This window comes from Zosterops lateralis (assembly GCF_965231275.1).
Source record: "Zosterops lateralis genome assembly, chromosome: 13".
NCBI lineage: Eukaryota > Metazoa > Chordata > Aves > Passeriformes > Zosteropidae > Zosterops > Zosterops lateralis.
In genome coordinates, this window is record NC_139773.1 from 12253037 (window position 1) to 12269582 (window position 16546).

General features: G+C 40.1%; 1 protein-coding gene across 2 annotated transcripts in view; it reads right to left on the reverse strand.

The window, feature by feature from the left end:
- ARNT2 (aryl hydrocarbon receptor nuclear translocator 2) overlaps positions 1-16546 on the reverse strand; it is a 97660-nt gene that overhangs the window by 63821 nt on the left and 17293 nt on the right. The window contains exons 2-4 of one of the 2 annotated variants that reach the window (XM_083871174.1): positions 8924-9035; positions 3216-3263; positions 174-218 (exon numbers count right to left, since the gene is read on the reverse strand). In XM_083871174.1, coding sequence (XP_083727300.1) covers positions 174-218; positions 3216-3263; positions 8924-9035 — 205 coding nt within the window. The remainder of the gene's footprint in view (positions 1-173; positions 219-3215; positions 3264-8923; positions 9036-16546) is intronic. The other variant, XM_083871175.1, reaches the window with a different exon arrangement.

A 16546-nucleotide genomic window follows, 5' to 3' on the forward strand; every position in this document is an offset into this window, starting at 1 on the left:
TATTTGACTTCCCTTTTTCCTACCTTTCCCTTCTGTGTCAGCAGTACTTTGATCATCATCCACCTAATAAAAATAACCATCTCTCTAAGCTAAGGCACACGTACTGAGATTTTTTTGGACACGAACATCCCCCTCTTTTCTCTCAGCAGAAGAGCTCTACAGGACACGCCTACCTTGCAAACTTTTCCTTATCACCAGTGATTTGATCACCATCATACCTAGAAACAAAAGATAGTACATCAATCAAGAGGCGTTAGACATTGCATGAGAGCCAACACACAGCAGAAAGCAAAAAAATTCACAACTGCAATCCATTACAAGTAACAGCAAGGAAAACAAGGGAATGAGAATGCTACAGCAAAGAAAACACAGAGTCTGATGATACTTCCAAGCCATGCTGATTCAGAAACTTCATTTGTGTATTTAAAAAAATAGAAGACACATTTCAGCGGATTTAAGCAAACACTTTGACATACACTGATTTCTTGGGAAACTTAACAAGCAGCACCAGTACAGAAAACACCAGTGAGCTTTTATCCATAGCAGGGCATGAAATATTCATTGCTGTGCTGGAAGTGAATGGAATGTATCTGTTCCAGCTTGCAACCACAGCTCCCTCCATTCAGCAGAGGGCACTGATGGTCTACAGATAACACGGGAGGGCAGAGACACGGCTGAAGGGCGATGCCTTATGTGAGGGAGCCTTCAGGAAAAAGTTCTGTAGGTACAGACACTGTCTGTACTGACTGTCATGGAGGCTGGCAAAAGGCAAGCAAGGCAGGTGAAACTGCTGGCTACATAGAAGTGAAATTTAAACTGGCTTAATTCCCTAGAAGTAAACAGGTACCTCGTTTCTACTCAAATCAACAGAAGTTGGATGCCCAGCCAGGTATGTGTGGTGTTTGAGCAGCACCTTTATGGAGGAAATCCAGACCAATGGGGCTTTTGTCCTGTGGGACTAAAGCTTCAGTGTTTCTGAAGCATTGTCCCAAAGGCAGCAATGTGACATTTCAGTAAAAAATTACACACTGCTCCTCCTTCTCTTTCCTAAAAAATGCACTAATCGTTTGAAATTGGATTTTGCTTGCAGAGTTATGGAAAGACTCATTTGTTTGAAACCAAACTGCTAGTTCCAAACCACAAAATGTATGTTTTGGAAAACACAAAAATAAGGTAATGGCTTTTCTAGAAGTGAAGATTATAACTGCTCAAGAACAGTTAAATGAGATTTTGTATTAGAATTACACCTTTCCAAAATGATGTAATTTATTACAACAGACAGCCTATGAAGGTCCCATGTATTAACTAAAAAAGTAATACAGCCTAAATAAACATGTTTCTTCTAACAAATCAATAATGAACTTTTTCTTTTTTTCTGTCTGAAATGAATTAAAACTAATTTTAAGTAATTCACCTATGCAAGTTCCTCATTCTAACAGGGAAGACTAAGCTTAAGCAAGTCTTGAGCTGTATTTCTTTATTTTGTGTTCAACACCAGCACCCTCAAAACATTCAAGTGACACCACTTTATTCCCCTTGACTCTGCCCGGAGAACAGACAGAGTCCAAGTAATTTTCAGCAAAAAGGAGGAATGGGCACATTACAGGGGAAGCACATGCACAGGCTCCATGTGAGGATGAGTCGTCATGCAGGGATACCTGAGCTGGAAGCCCTGAGCAGCAGAATGTGTCACCTCCCATGGAGCACTGTGCTAACACCACTACTCCTGTGCTCCCACCAGCCTGAGGCTTTGTCTACTCATCCTTCTCTGCTTGACTGGGCTGAAGATGTTACTGCCTCCAACCACTGGTTTTTCCCTTCCAGTCCCCCAGCTGACCTCTGCACACATGCTCCTTCAAGCACTTCAGTCAAAGCCAGCTGGGTTAGCTTCAACATTTTAAACAGCAACTCTTTGATAACTAAATCATTTTGAACCAAAACAAGCTAGGAATAAGTTGTGTGAGCAATCTGGAAAAGGGAACAGCTAGAAGAGGATGTCTGAATATAGCCCTGGGTGTCTCTGCATGTTTTTTCTGTACTCTCTAAAAGCAGAACAATCTGGGATCTATACAGCATTTAAGACTTAAATATCAGATTTTGATCTGACACCGAAAATTAACTGAGTCTAAGCACAGCACAGTGTACCTCTCCATTAAAAGCAATGGAATTATTGGCTCAACCCACCACTAGACTTTGATAGGCCAAAACCAAAATGGGGGAAGCAACAACACGTGTATCAGTATACCCAGAAACCCTGATGCTTGTGCAGGAACAAATCAGGTCCCATTCCTCACAAATCTTGTTCCTTTAACATGCATCTTCTAGCAAATATTATAACTAAGCCCTCAAATCACCAGTTTTGACGTGAGGGAGTGGTTCTGTAAATGACATCAACCAAACAGGAGTGCTGCTGGTCTTATGATATGGTGTCACAGTGTATCTTCAGCACACTTCTCTTTGGACTGACTGGAATAACCCTGTTAAACCCTACAGTGGCAGCTGTGTTTCAACATGGCTGCTGCTCCAGAGCTGCAATTACATTTTGGATAATCAGCAGTTACCCACAGGCCTCAAAGCATCTACACCCCTCACTGCAGCTGCTTGGTTTCTAATGAAAAAATGCAAACAGTGTGACTAGAAAAGAAAAAGGAAAAGTGAAAAAATGGCAATGAGGCTTTACTGTTTATTTGTAGCTTTGAATATTCCACGTTAATTAACTTTTTTTTTGTCAAATTTTACTATTCAGTTACACCTAATGGTACATAATGTAAAGCTCATTAACTTTAAAAAGCAATCCACCTCTAGGATCTGTCATATTGTCTTCACAAGAAATTAACATCTGAAAAATTCAAAATGAAATTTCATTTTCAGTGGCCGAAAGATAACTTCAGCAATGTCAAATAACCGAAGTTCACCTACAGCAGATGAAATAATAAGCTAACAATCACAATTTTTCTCATTTGATATAGCTGCAGAGTGAAATTGTGACACACACACTGTCAGCTTTATAAGCCAATAACTACATTAGGCAGATTTCTGCCAGAAGCCCTGAGTTTCAGAGGAAACTGATAAAAAGAGTAACGAGTGTTTGGGTCAAGTTGTTGGCAAGTTCTTCACCCATATTTATATTGATTTTAAAACATCAGTAATGAGACAGCTGTCTTTCCTCACTGAAAGAAGTCAGTGATTTGGCCAACTCTTTTGTAAATGCTCACCTTGAAAATTTGCTGGGTCCCTCCCCATCTTCATCATCAAAGTCCATTCTGTAAAAGCAAGATTTCCAAGTCAGCAATCAAGGTGTTGGCAATGGTGGCATGAACATTCAAGCCAGGTGTTCTCAATATTGTTGGATCTGTGTTTTGCCTAGAGGTGTTAACGACTGAGGATTCCAGTCTTGCTCATCCTCTCCAGACTGAGGAGCAGCTCATCTCACAGCTGATTTATGTCCCAGACCTTCTTAGGGCTGTGGAAGAGCGGAGTTCTTCCTTGGGCCAAATCCCAACCCGCCAGTTTGGCTCCTCCAGGGAGCCACAATAACCAGGAACCTCTCTCTTCACTTCTTACACAGACAGACTAGGAGGATTATCTTCCTAATTTGGACATCTAAATTAGATTCCTGTATTAGCAGTGTGATTGTGTCATAGATATTATCACTATAAAGTTATACAATAATATAATTTACAAAGCATTTTAGACATTTTTATACCTCTGGATAAATATTTATATGCTCAATTATAAGGATGCAACTCTGCCATTAAATAATAGACAACAAGCAGATATAAAACTAGCATACACAATTATTTTATTAGTGCATTTACTTTAATAAAAAAAATAGTATGATATACGCACCTTGATCAATCACTTTTAATTTGTGTACATAGGAAATCAGAGTTTTGTTTTGCAACCATTTTTTCAGATGTCTTTAACATTCTAAGCTTTCTAACCTTTTGGTGTAGTAAAACTTCATAAAACTACAGATTCCATGTCTCTAACACTGTACATATTAACAGGTATAAGTCCTATAAAAGGCAAAAACCCTTCAAAGTGACAATGATATTTATCTCAGTATTAAAAGGATCCCTACCAATGACAAATTGAGATTTGTATGCTCAGAGTGTGGGAACAAAGATGCAAAAACAGTCTCTAAAACTACATCAGCATGGAGAAGTGGAAGTGCCAGTCAGGCACTTGCCTTCCTTCTTAAATTCTGACAACCAAGACAGACTGGCCCATAAAAGACATGTCTGAGTCACAGCAACCTCTGTACAACTGGAATGAGGGCAGCAAGTGAGCACAGGAATTGGACATGGCATTGGAAAAGTTACAATAATATTTTCCAGATGGTAACAGTGATTATTCATTTCTGGAGGAAGCAAAGAGAAAACCATTTTCCCCAAAGAGCTTTAAGAAAAGCTGTGTATTTAACTTGCTTAACTTCGATGCAATCGCTGTTTTCACTATAAATTACATCTTTGCTCACATAATTACCACCAAATCCGGTTCCAAGGTCTGTGATCGCTCAGCTGCCTCCTGCAGAACAGCACCGACCCCCAGTGGCCAGTGCCCTCACCTCTGCCACAGGGCTGCAGCCTGGCAGGACCTGCTGCTGCACCCCAAGTGCTGCTGGCCCCAAATCAGGGCTGGCACCAGCAGCCTGAATCCCCCTCATCTGCAGCACTCCCAGAAATTTAACATTTACACACCGTGGTACAGCCCAGGGTCTCCTCTCACCTACCTGCTCCCTCCCCACATGTGCCTGCGGTGACATTCCAGATAAACTTCCCCAGTAATTTGGATTGGAATGTTTCTACCTGCCCTGAAAATGTGACAGTCAGTGTTCCAGGAGAGCTGTTTGTTCACAAGTGAAGGGCAGCGCTGGGATGGCTCCACTTGACACCACTCACAAAAGCATCACATCAGGCACACTTATTTGGTTTAAATGAAACATATCTGAGAGAAACACCCAGTTTCAAACTGGGGCAAAAGGGCTGCAGAAAAAATTATACACCTGTGCGGGAAAGCCTTTCCTTCAGGGATTTTATGAGATACTGCTTTATTCTGGGACAGATTAACTTTGTAACTCTTTCCTTTCTGGTACACTGAGATGTCATGCCTTGGTGGATACAATTCTTTATTTATTTAGCCTCCAGCCAAATGCTCCAGCTGAGTGCTAAGGGATAGGTTTTCCCCAAAATCCCCAAATTTCCCCAAAATTACCTGTACTGCGTTTAATCTAGTTTATTATTACTGGAATACAATACAACACAATTAGAGATGATGATAACAGTTTAAGGCTTGATCTTGCTGCCTGCACTGTATCACCACCTCAGAGGGAGTAAGGGGGACTAACACCTATTCACTCAGATAATTGCATATCAGCTTCTTACTTCAGGAGATTCTTGATGGGTTAATATCCACAGGTAACATCTCCCACATTTACAGTGGGCTCATCACAGCAGAATCTGAATGCACAGGGTATATAACGTAAGTTTGCATCAGACTAAGTCCTTAAATAATGCCTTTGCTTTGTTAAACTACCCAAACTCCTTCATTTCATATGGAAATTGAACATAAATGTCATTAAAATATCAATACTTGTAAAAAAATGCAACACCAAATGTATGTCTGTGCCATCTTTGTTAATAACACATTTCCTAATTTCACTGTGCAAATTAAAAAAATCCTTTGAAACATTAAAAAAAAAACTCCTCAGGTATAAAGTCATTGATTCCAGTGTCCTGCCTGATCCACCGTGTCTGCTTTACAGCGAGGCAGAGGCAAAGACAGTGAATCAGTTGTAACCTTTAGTAGAACACAGCAGAACATGTAAAAATAATATTCCATCAACCTCCTCACACCCTGACAGATAAGATCTTCTGTTTAGATAGAATATACTGCGCATTAGCAAAACAGTAGAAGCAGCCTCCCAGAAGACAAATGACATCATTTCAGAAGATTCAGAAAGACTATCTTTTATCTTCATTTAAAATTCCCATTAAAAAGAGGCTTTAAAAAAGAGCTGCACTATGCTCTTTTGTTTTGAAGAGACAGCATAAATCTTGTTTTCCTCTTTCATACTGTTCACATCAATCCTGAAAAGGCCTGATGCATGAGGTACTTATTAAAATGTATTTTCCTTAGAAGATGTGGGGCTACCATAAATACAGCAATAAAAAATACTTTTTAAAATTTAATTATTTTCAATTAGAAACGTTTTCATTAAGAAAACCCAACAAACCAAAACGCCTCCAACAAGATGGACCTGCACAGATTTAAAGAATTGACACGTGAGAGGATTTCAACACTGCAACAAAATTACCGTGTAAAATTCCCAATGTCAAAAATGTCAAAAGATGCTTGCCATGATTACACAGTGTAGGAAGAGAGAAGGCAGGAATGGTCAGGACTAAATGCAGCTGAGAAACAGACAGGGATTTGTATTACATCCTTTTATTCAGCACAGTATTGGGGGGTAGAAGGGTTAGATGAGGTCTCTTTTCCCCAGATTTTGACAGTTCTGGTTCAGGGAAAAGGCAAGACTACACCATGAACCAAAACAAAACCAATGCAACCAAAACCAGCTCATCAAAATCCCCAACCCTCCCTACCCAAGTACAGATAATCCAGGAAGGTGAAGAAGCCACTTATCCTCTAACACAGCAAAGCCTAAATTAAAATCACATTAAATAAAGAACTGAGGGTGCATTAATCTAAAGTAGTCATTGGCCACTGCAGTGCATTATCTCACGCTGTGACTTTTTTCTATGAAGTAGTTGGTATAATTTATAGAAAGGAAAAATATTTTTCCGAGCTGTCAATGAAGCCAAATGCCGACACGGCAGAAACACTTTCTGGGTAGCCAACGACTTTAAACTGATCTATATTCAAGTCCACACAGCAATTATTCTGCCAGCTTGCCTCAGCAATTATGAAAAAAGAAACAATTTTCAGAGATAACCAAAACTGGGAAAGCAGGCTGTGTATGCCAGCTCCACTCCTTTATGTTTGACACAAAACACTCACTTCTAAAATGCCCAGGGATTGAGGTGTACCAAGATGTATCACCAGAACAGCAGTGAAAGGACCAAGTGTTAGTTGCAACTTTGTTCAAAGAGAAGCTCAGAGGAATTAGACACAGCAGGCATTCTTTCCCTCAAGGTCTGAATACACAGTGAACATTAAAAAAAAAAAAAAAAAAAAAAAGAAAAAAAGCACTCAGCTCAGGCTTGGAGAAAGGCTATTAGTTCAGAGCTGTGGTGCACAGATGAAATGCCACGATCCAGGCGTAAAAGTGAATCTATACTAATTTACTCACTGAATTAACATGTTAAAGACATTTAAAATAATTTGATTTTATGTTCCTCCCACCCTCCCCTCACTTCACCTTCTCACAAATGGATGACAATACTTAAAATGCAACAGTTAAAGCATTTCAATTAGTATCAAGTCAGTATTTAACATCAGAATATTTCACAGTCAGCAGCATCAAACCTTGGCAACAGTAAATTGCAAACTGATATTCAGAGCTGACATGGTTTATGATCAAAAAAGAGATCAAATATCCTGCAACTCAAGTACAAAACCTTATCTATATTAGGTAGCAATGAAAAGATGTTAATGCTTTGTCTTTTCTTTTGAGTGCAAGTTTAAAAAGGTTTGAGCAGCTTGAAAATAAAAATGTGATGCCTGTCAAAGACAGAATTTAGGAGTTTCTCAAACCAATTTCATAGTGTTAGCTCAGCATAAGAAGGGCACTCAGTGTGGGGAGATATTCAAACTGTTCTGTTCAAAGGACACTCCTCAGAACAACCATCCAGAGCGTTCACATCACAGCAACTCACTTTGCATTCAAGGCAAGGTCAACCTTTCCCCTTGTTAATTCACTCCAAGATTGAGACTCCAGCACTGTTACTGGAGCAGACACACAGAACTGGCAACATACCTTGGTGAAGAATCCCTAGGGTAGCTCTTGCAAGGAACAATGTCTTCCTTAGGCCAGTGAAGACTTTACTCACACTGTTGATCCTGTCAAGCCCCACCACTGCCTTATTTAGGACTAAATAGAAGACTAATCAATCTCTTCTGAAGAGACTCTCAGGTCAGTTATCTCTGAGAAAGAATCACCCAAAGGCCATTACTATTTGTGATCAACCTTTGATAAAAACAGGAGGGACTTGTCAACACTAGAGAGTTTTCTGTTCTTCTCAAGCTGTTGTTACACTTTCCCTGCAACACAGAGAATTACTACGAGTTGCCACAGAGCAATCTGATGTGGGCAATTACCCCTACACCACATCAGGCTCTGATGCTAGATAAAACAAATTTTCTTTTTTAGCAGAGCCCTCAAGCTTGTGTAAGGGCTGAATTTGATTCAGGCCTTTCTCCCAGAAGAAGACTCTGCTGTGTTTCCAGTGAGACCTGGAATATCGTGGTCCACACTATCTGAAGAGTGAGAGCTCATGCTATTTCTGTACCTAGAACTATAAAGAAAACATCTTTAACAGGCCTCTCTTTAAGAGATTCCAAGTCTAACCTTCAGATGAGGTTGAGTAAGTCTGCATGTGCAATCTTGCTACCTTTATTGACTTGATAAATCACTGTGAGATTAAACAGATGTAGGCAATACACATTCATTATATCTACAACAGCCACAGGATCCAAACTCCTTTCTGGATGCTTTGCCAAACCTGTAAATCTTTTGAAACCAGCAAAACAAGTCATACACTTATCAACAAGCTTGATCTTGCAGGAAGAACAGATGCATTCAAGAGAAAAACACAACATCAGTGACTAATGTCATAACGCAGTTTACATAAATACAACATTACATAATAAACACACACATATATTACAGGTGTATTTTGAGTTTTACAATACAAGTGATTTCCAGTTTCAGACCTGGAAAAAAAAGGAGGTGGCTTACCCAGAGCGACGCTTCCCTCCTCTGGAAGGCATGGATCCTGCCATCCTCACTTGTCCACTCGCCATCGGAGCCACTGGCAAGGCCACCGAGCCAGGAATATCTGATGCCATTTCTGTAGGGCAGAGGTAGGGGAAGAGGTGGGGAAAATCCCTTAATCCATCACCTTCAACGAGAAACCTCTGCAGATAACATTAGAGACAGGCCCTTCCCAAAACAAACAGAGAAAGCTTTTCTTTTTATTTCTAAGGAAAAGTAAAGCTCCCCTACTAAAACCCAGCAGATTCACAGATCCTTTAGAAAAAGCTCAGCTAGGTCAATAGACATTACAGTGCCTGGGAGACAGAGAAAATTGCAGGTATCTCTGTAATTCCACTGACCTAATGGTTCTCATTTTAAGTCTCAAAGAGGCTGTCAGATGAAGGCCAACAACCCTTTCCAACAGCTGAAGTGCCTTGTACAGAAATGCAGACCTGAATTCCCAAGGCAAATGAAGTGGTGATCATGGTACCAAGGTACCAAGAAAAATAAAAGTCCAAAAACTCAGTTTGCCAGAGAGGCCAAAAGCTGAGAGCAGAGATGAATTATCAGATGATACTGGTTTTTATTATTTATATTCTGGAGGCATTCAGAGGGCCAGACTGAATTTAGAAGAGCTCAAAGGCTTCCTGCATTTCTGTGTGGTGTCTTTCAGAGCAGAACTGAGCCCAAAATCTAGGCTGATATTCATCCCTCTGTCAGGGCTCCAGGTATAGCCACAGGTTAATGAGATCCTCAAACCTCAAAACTTTGATGTGAGAAACTGCAAAAGCTCACCTTATGCAATGGTTTTCAGACTGCTAGTGGCAAGTACTTCTAAAGTCTATTAATAACAGTTCATTACACTTCAAAAAAGAAAAGTGGAATATAACATATTTATACCCTTTTCTTCTATCCCACTATTAAGGATGCGATTAAGAATGTTTTTCCTCTGTATAGCTCTTATAAACTATATGAGCAATTAAAACTTCTTTTCTAATGCACATATACTTTATTCACTCTGGAGGCAAAATCTACAGTCAAAACATTTAATTATCTTGAAAGAAAATGCATCTTCCTTCCAACTTTTTTTTAAAAAAGCTTGGCAAGGTATGTGGAGCTACGGCTAAATATAATTACTAATGGAAAGCAAATCTGTTTAAAAAATCCTGCTATTTTTTCCCCCAACAGATAAGTATGAAATAACTTCAATTACGGAAACAGGAATCCATGTTCTTTCATTATGTCTGGAGAGCACTTCCATCTCTGCCACACTTTATACACATCCATTATGCAACATTATGCATTTCAAATAATAACATTTTATCTGTTCACTGATTTCATGAATTTCTTCTAGTACATTTAGTTTTATTAACTCCTTTTCAACTAAAAAGCAACAGAGCAATCCAGTATTTTTTAACAAAGTCTGCAAGGCCAAACAATGAGACCTATGCCTACACCCCCACAGCACAGGAAGTTGCACAGTGGCTAAAGCTGCAGCTATGTGGAAACACAACATTAATGCACATTAGCATACCTCCAGACAAATAAAAGCATCAGCATGCAAACAACTGGTAAATCACTATTTCCAGAATAAGTACCCTCAGCTGTCTCATGCCCATAATTCACTCATAATATTCAAACTCATCTCTCATGGATAGAACCGAAGGTCATTTTGGAAGGCTCTGCTCACTCCTTTATTAAAGCAGATGGTAAAGACCATAATAAATCTACCTGCAAAGTGTCCCCGTCACTCAGAAACACATTACAGTATAGATCATCAAGGAGATGAGATTTTTTTAAAGTAGTAACTGTAATACAATTTCAGATTGTCTCTGAGCAGTATTTTAAGAGTAAGAACAATACTGTATTGTGATGAGAAACTCCTGTAACCTCATCTTCCTCAATCTAAAGCAAAGATGATGAAAATCACACCAAGGGTTATATTCACCTACTTTTAAAACTCCAAAAGCCAAAACTAATTGTTTAAGGTAACTTTACAGCTCACCAAAAAAAGGAAACAAAGCTCTCCTTTATGCATTCCATGCTAAGAGGTGCATCCAAAACACGTTGAGCAAATCTCGTTCTGTAGAGCCCTTGCTCTCACCACTGACAAGTCAGGGAGACCCAGACAGATAGTTTTGATCATTGTACAATTCAGGTGGTTGTGGATAGGCAGAATGAGTTGTTCTTCTGCTCTTACATTCAGCCTTTTATGCATGAAAATACAGGAGGCAAGGGCAGCTAGCAAGATTCATGTAGGAATGGCAAACAGAACTGTGTACTTTTATGAGGGGAAAAAAAAAGATTAAAGGAATGGCCAAACCAGAGTTTCAGTTATGTCAGTGTCCAAAAACACATGAAAGAAAACATTTTACAACAAATAGATCTGTCTATCAGGGTATAAGATAAAGAATGACTGTGTAGGTATCTTAACTCCACAGAATTGCACATCAAAGATGGTGCAATACAGAAAGTAACTCCTTAGACAAATCAGCCTTCAGATATGTCATCACAGTCCTGGGAGAATGAAACCAAGCTCATTGTGCTGACTGCTCTAAAAAGAGATCTTCAAAAATTTCCATTTCCAAAATACGAGCACAAGAAGAAAAAAAAATTTCATCAGTGGACACATTGACACTCAATCACATGAAAGCTCAGCTAAGAGGGAGGAAAGGCTCAGGCCCTTCAAATCACAAGAATTTCCATTCTGAGAGTGTGGTGAAGTTGTGACCGACCTGCATGTGCAGCAAGTGTGTAAGACATACAATTTACCCTTCCATTTCAGAGCTTCCCATGTCACAGACATCACCCATGGTGTGAGCCATTGCAGCTCTCCTGAGGTGCTCGAGGTGCACATACACTGCTGACAAAAGCACTCAGCTTCCCAGGCTCCCTCTCCCAACACAACAGAATTAAGAGTTCTCCAGATGGAGAAACCAAGAGGCTTTGGTCTCTTTCAAACCACAGAGCAAAGAAAGCAACTGCAAGGGCAACAGCACCATGGAGCATGGGACACCCTGAACCTGACCCACCCAGGGCAGCAGTGGAGCTCCTCACACACTTCCTTGGTGAACCAACAATGACACCAGAGCACAACAGGACTTCAGGGACAGGGGTGACAGAGTGATCCCAGTGCTCAGCTGCAGCCAGCTGGGTGTCAGGAGCTCTATCCAAGCAGGATGGCTGTGCAGAAATGTAAACAATAGATTGTGGCTGTAATAACTTAACTCACAAAAGATGTGAAGGCTGCAAGAACATCTGGATAGAAGAAGGAATGGATCTGAACTGCTTCCCAAATTACTTTCATCTCTACTCGTTCATGAGAATATTAAAAAAAAAGCAGATCTTGATAATATTTTTATATTTATAAAGTATGCCTGGTGATAAAAGTAAAAACATGTTATCTCAAAAACAAGGGCCAACCTGGAAAGGCAGAGCCAAAAGCAAAATCTGATGGAACAATCAGCTACTTCTCTGACTAAACATCTGTGAAGTTACCTGTCTATGTATGCTGTGGAAAGAAAACAAGAGAGAGAAGAAAAATTACACTCATAAACTGAGTCTCAGATAGAAATACTGTAGTAGAGAAGCATTCCAAGGAGCCTATTAGCATAAACAAAACAAAAAAAAAGGAGAATGCATCAGACACAGACCAAAAAAGGAAATAACATAAGATAGTCTTAAGACTGTATAGTTACGTAAATTTAGAGCAGTCCCAGTTACTCTGTTGGAGCATAAATTAGTAGGGAAGCCCAGACCTGCAGCATTAAGTTGGTTACAGATATATTTTAAAAAATAAAACAAAAAGACATGCGAGATCAACAATCATAAAGATCCTGTTTCCAGGCTTATCTAAGCCCATGTCCAGGTACACATTAACAATGATGTTCACAGAAGTGTTTCAGCAGCAACAAGTGTTGGGAAGCAAGGTGTTCCCCTTCTGAGGTTCAGTGTTCAAAGAGTGGACTCCCCTTCTGCCAATGGAAATAAAACAAGTGTTGCTTACTCTACTCAAAATTAAAACATGAACATAGGAGTCTAATTCTCAGCAAGTGAAACAAGGTCAAGCTGAACATTCATGAAAATCATCTGTAACCATCAAGCCAGTGTTCTAAACAAATTTCTTTAAAATCTTTAAAAGGTGTTTCTTAGTGTCAAATAGAAATAATTTTTTTTTGCTGAAACAATGTGTGCAGTATTTCATTTGGAGGTTAGAGAGTTCCTAGGGTTCTGCCAAAGAACACAGAAATGTTATTAGAACAAAACCCAGCACAACACTCTCAATCTTTAGTGAACATTCCTCCAGCTAGACATTTAACAGCTCTTGTCTTATCACTGTCATATCTGGGAGCAGGCCAGATCCTGCCACTAATATTTATGTTTATCTTGGGGATCCCTGAGGAGCCACATTAATCCAAGAACAATGTAAAAGCAGAATTAGTCCCTCCATTTCTGTCCAGACTTAATTTCACTGCTGAACATTCAAAGTTCGGACATTACATTTTTACTTAGGTGCCACATTTAGGTCAATCCCAAAATATTCACGGATGTTTCTGAAATAAAAGGTAATCTGCAAATGCACATTGAAATACTGGGATAAAATACAGGGATTCATTCCCCCAAAAATCCACATTCATCTCAAGCTGTTACATAGATCTGCAAAAGAAATAGCTGCTGTGCATTTCACAAAGCAAAGCACAAAGAGCAAGCTAAATGCTGCACAAGGACACCATCAAAGTGCACAAGAACCCAAATCAGAGCAAGAATTACTGAAAAGTGCAGTGTGCCAGGATGAACCTGGACTTCTCTTTATTGCAAGGGAATTATTAAACCACAGCTCTCAAGCCCAAACTTTAAATCTTGAGCCCCACCCCAGATCCACTGCCTGAAATGCAGCTCTATCTTGTCTCTGACACCAATTTGTGAGTTGCTGAGATATCCCCCAGAGAAGGGCAGCTCTTTGGCCATGTATCCTCACAGGGAGCATCACACAGCTCAGGGATGGTGGCCCCTGCTCTGCTCCTCTCCACAAACCACAGCCATGCATCCTGCTGGGAAGCTTTGAAATGCTGTGCATGACAAGACTTTTTAAGTCTATCTTACAAAAGGTCCTGTTTATTACACTATTTTCAGCCACTTGAGCTATACCTCCCCCACCTAAATACAGCAGACATGAACAGGGCCAGGTTTAAACCCAAAGTCTACTGGAGAAATGGTTTTGCCAACTCCCAGAGACACTGAATCCCTGACATTAGCTGTGAGGATCAGTTCCAGGTTTGCTATTCCATGTCAGGTACCACAGAGCATGCTCTCCACAGAGCTCCTTTATCCTTCAGCATCTACTGCAACAAACACAACTGAAGTCAGATACCAATACCTGACTAAACGAGAGGAAATTCTACTTTTATCAATACAAATGTGACAGATTTCCAGCCAGTAATCCATAAAACGGCTGAGATGTCAATCACCTCCAAGTAAATGTGGATCTAAGGCTAAACACAGAATTATGAATGTGCCCAATCCCATCAACAGAATCATACACAGTGATTTCAAAATGTTCTTTTAAATATTCTAAGAAAGGAGATTTCAAAAACTTCTTTAGAAACTGTATTTTTCACTACCCTGAAGTCATACGGGAGTTAGATGCATCTCAGCTAAATGGTTTTGATTGCAGTCAATTGCAAGGGGGATTTTCTGCCTAGCACAGAGACATTTCAAAATAAACTATATATCATAGCACTTACTTTAGAATATGCCAACAAAAATACGAAGCCATCATGTAGTCAAAAATATTTCACAGAAACACTAATGCTAAAAATCTAGCTGTATATTCAGTCATTGCTTTTACGTGTTAACTACAGAGATTATAAAACAGAGCTCACTCCCAAAGAATATAAAATACCCCCGTTTTTCATTGTTCCTGATAACTCTGTTAATACTGTTTTACTTGCATTCCGTTGCCAGACACTTTAAATAGACTCCACATCAAAAACATCTACTGTACAGAGAGGAGATGCAGAAAAGCAAAAACATTCCTTGCCATGCTCTCGACAGAATTACGATTACAAATAAATCACAAAACACAAGAAATCCCACCTTTTAGGAAGACTCTTACAAAGATGCTATTTCTTTCCTGTGAACAAAACCTTCTTGGGAGAGAAATTTTATCCGCATATAAGAAGAGTCAGAAACCTCTGGGAAGAAATGTAGCAGCATTGGTATTCTGCTCAGAAAATGTCATCACAGATCTGTTTACCTTAACTGTGGACCATGATTCAGCCGGTGACAACCGTCTTGCATACTGATCAATTTATTTGCAGCAAAATTACTAACATTTTCTACTTTAACCATTTAGGTTCTGGAAAGAGCTACTAAGACAGGAATAATATAAAAATCCTAGTTAGCTAAAAATGTTCCTCTCTGCCACAATGCCCTGTGCTTTGGGGTGTGTGCGGGGAGCCCACCCCTAATCCTGAAGATAAATTAGGGCATGTGGTGAGCAGTTACTAGAGAAACGTTCTCTTTTTCGAAATGAAGATCAGAGCTTTATCCTCTGCCTGCATCACAGGTGAATGTTAAGCACACTCGAAGGGGGGGAGATGATGAGATTGAGCTGCTCAGTTGAAGGGGCACTGTCTGTTCAGCAGAGACTGGGAACAGGCATTTCAGAGTGGCCTAACTGGTGTTCCTGAGGCCAAATCCAGTTACCTCTCTCCCTGCCTTCTCTGCTGTGACTCTGGAGGAGATGCCACACCAGTGACACACTGTAAGAGGTGTTTACCATATACCCCACCAGCAGACTGGAAGAGCAAGTTTTGAAGTCAAAGAGGTGAAACCCTCTAGGGTGCCTCGAGACTTGATTGGTGTGTTCACACAAAGCCATCCACGTGGGGATCTCACTGCAATCCACACCCTTCTGTGTGCCCCACAGTTCAACAACACTACCTGGATGTGCAAAAGAAGGTGGGAAGCAGACAAAGAATTGGAAGTAAACTGTGACAAAAGAGAGTTTTGGTCAACTGTAGGGCAATTGTTGCTCAAGTGCTCAGCTTGAGGGATAATGTGAGACCAATCAGTGCAGGATGAGCAGCCAGTGCTATAAACCAGGATCCTCTGAAGCATCCGAAGTTAGACATCCCATGCAGAAACCACAGTACCCAAAAACCCCATTCTGGAAACATCAATCTTAGGATCTGCAAAACCAAGAAATTATTTCATATATTACCAGGTGATTGTGAATGCTATTTTGACAGTACTTCTTATTTTCATTTCCCATTTTCGTGTTAATCACCTTATTCATTCCAGTCATGTTGCTAATTCCATTCATCCATATCCACCCTGTGGGTCAAGGCACAAAGATTTCTAGAAACATCATGGAGTAAGGAAGGGATGTGGACCACATTCGTATTCGCTACCTGAATGACCAACACAAACCATATCCAACTGAACCAACTCAGAATGCCCTTTAGCACAGTCCAAAAGAAGACAGGAGTCACACCTCTGCACCTACTGCAGGGAATGTTACAGACTAAAAATTAAACTTGAAGCACAGACAGAAGATGCATTTGGCTACTTAAAGTTAGGCTGGAAAGAAGGAAAAGGGTG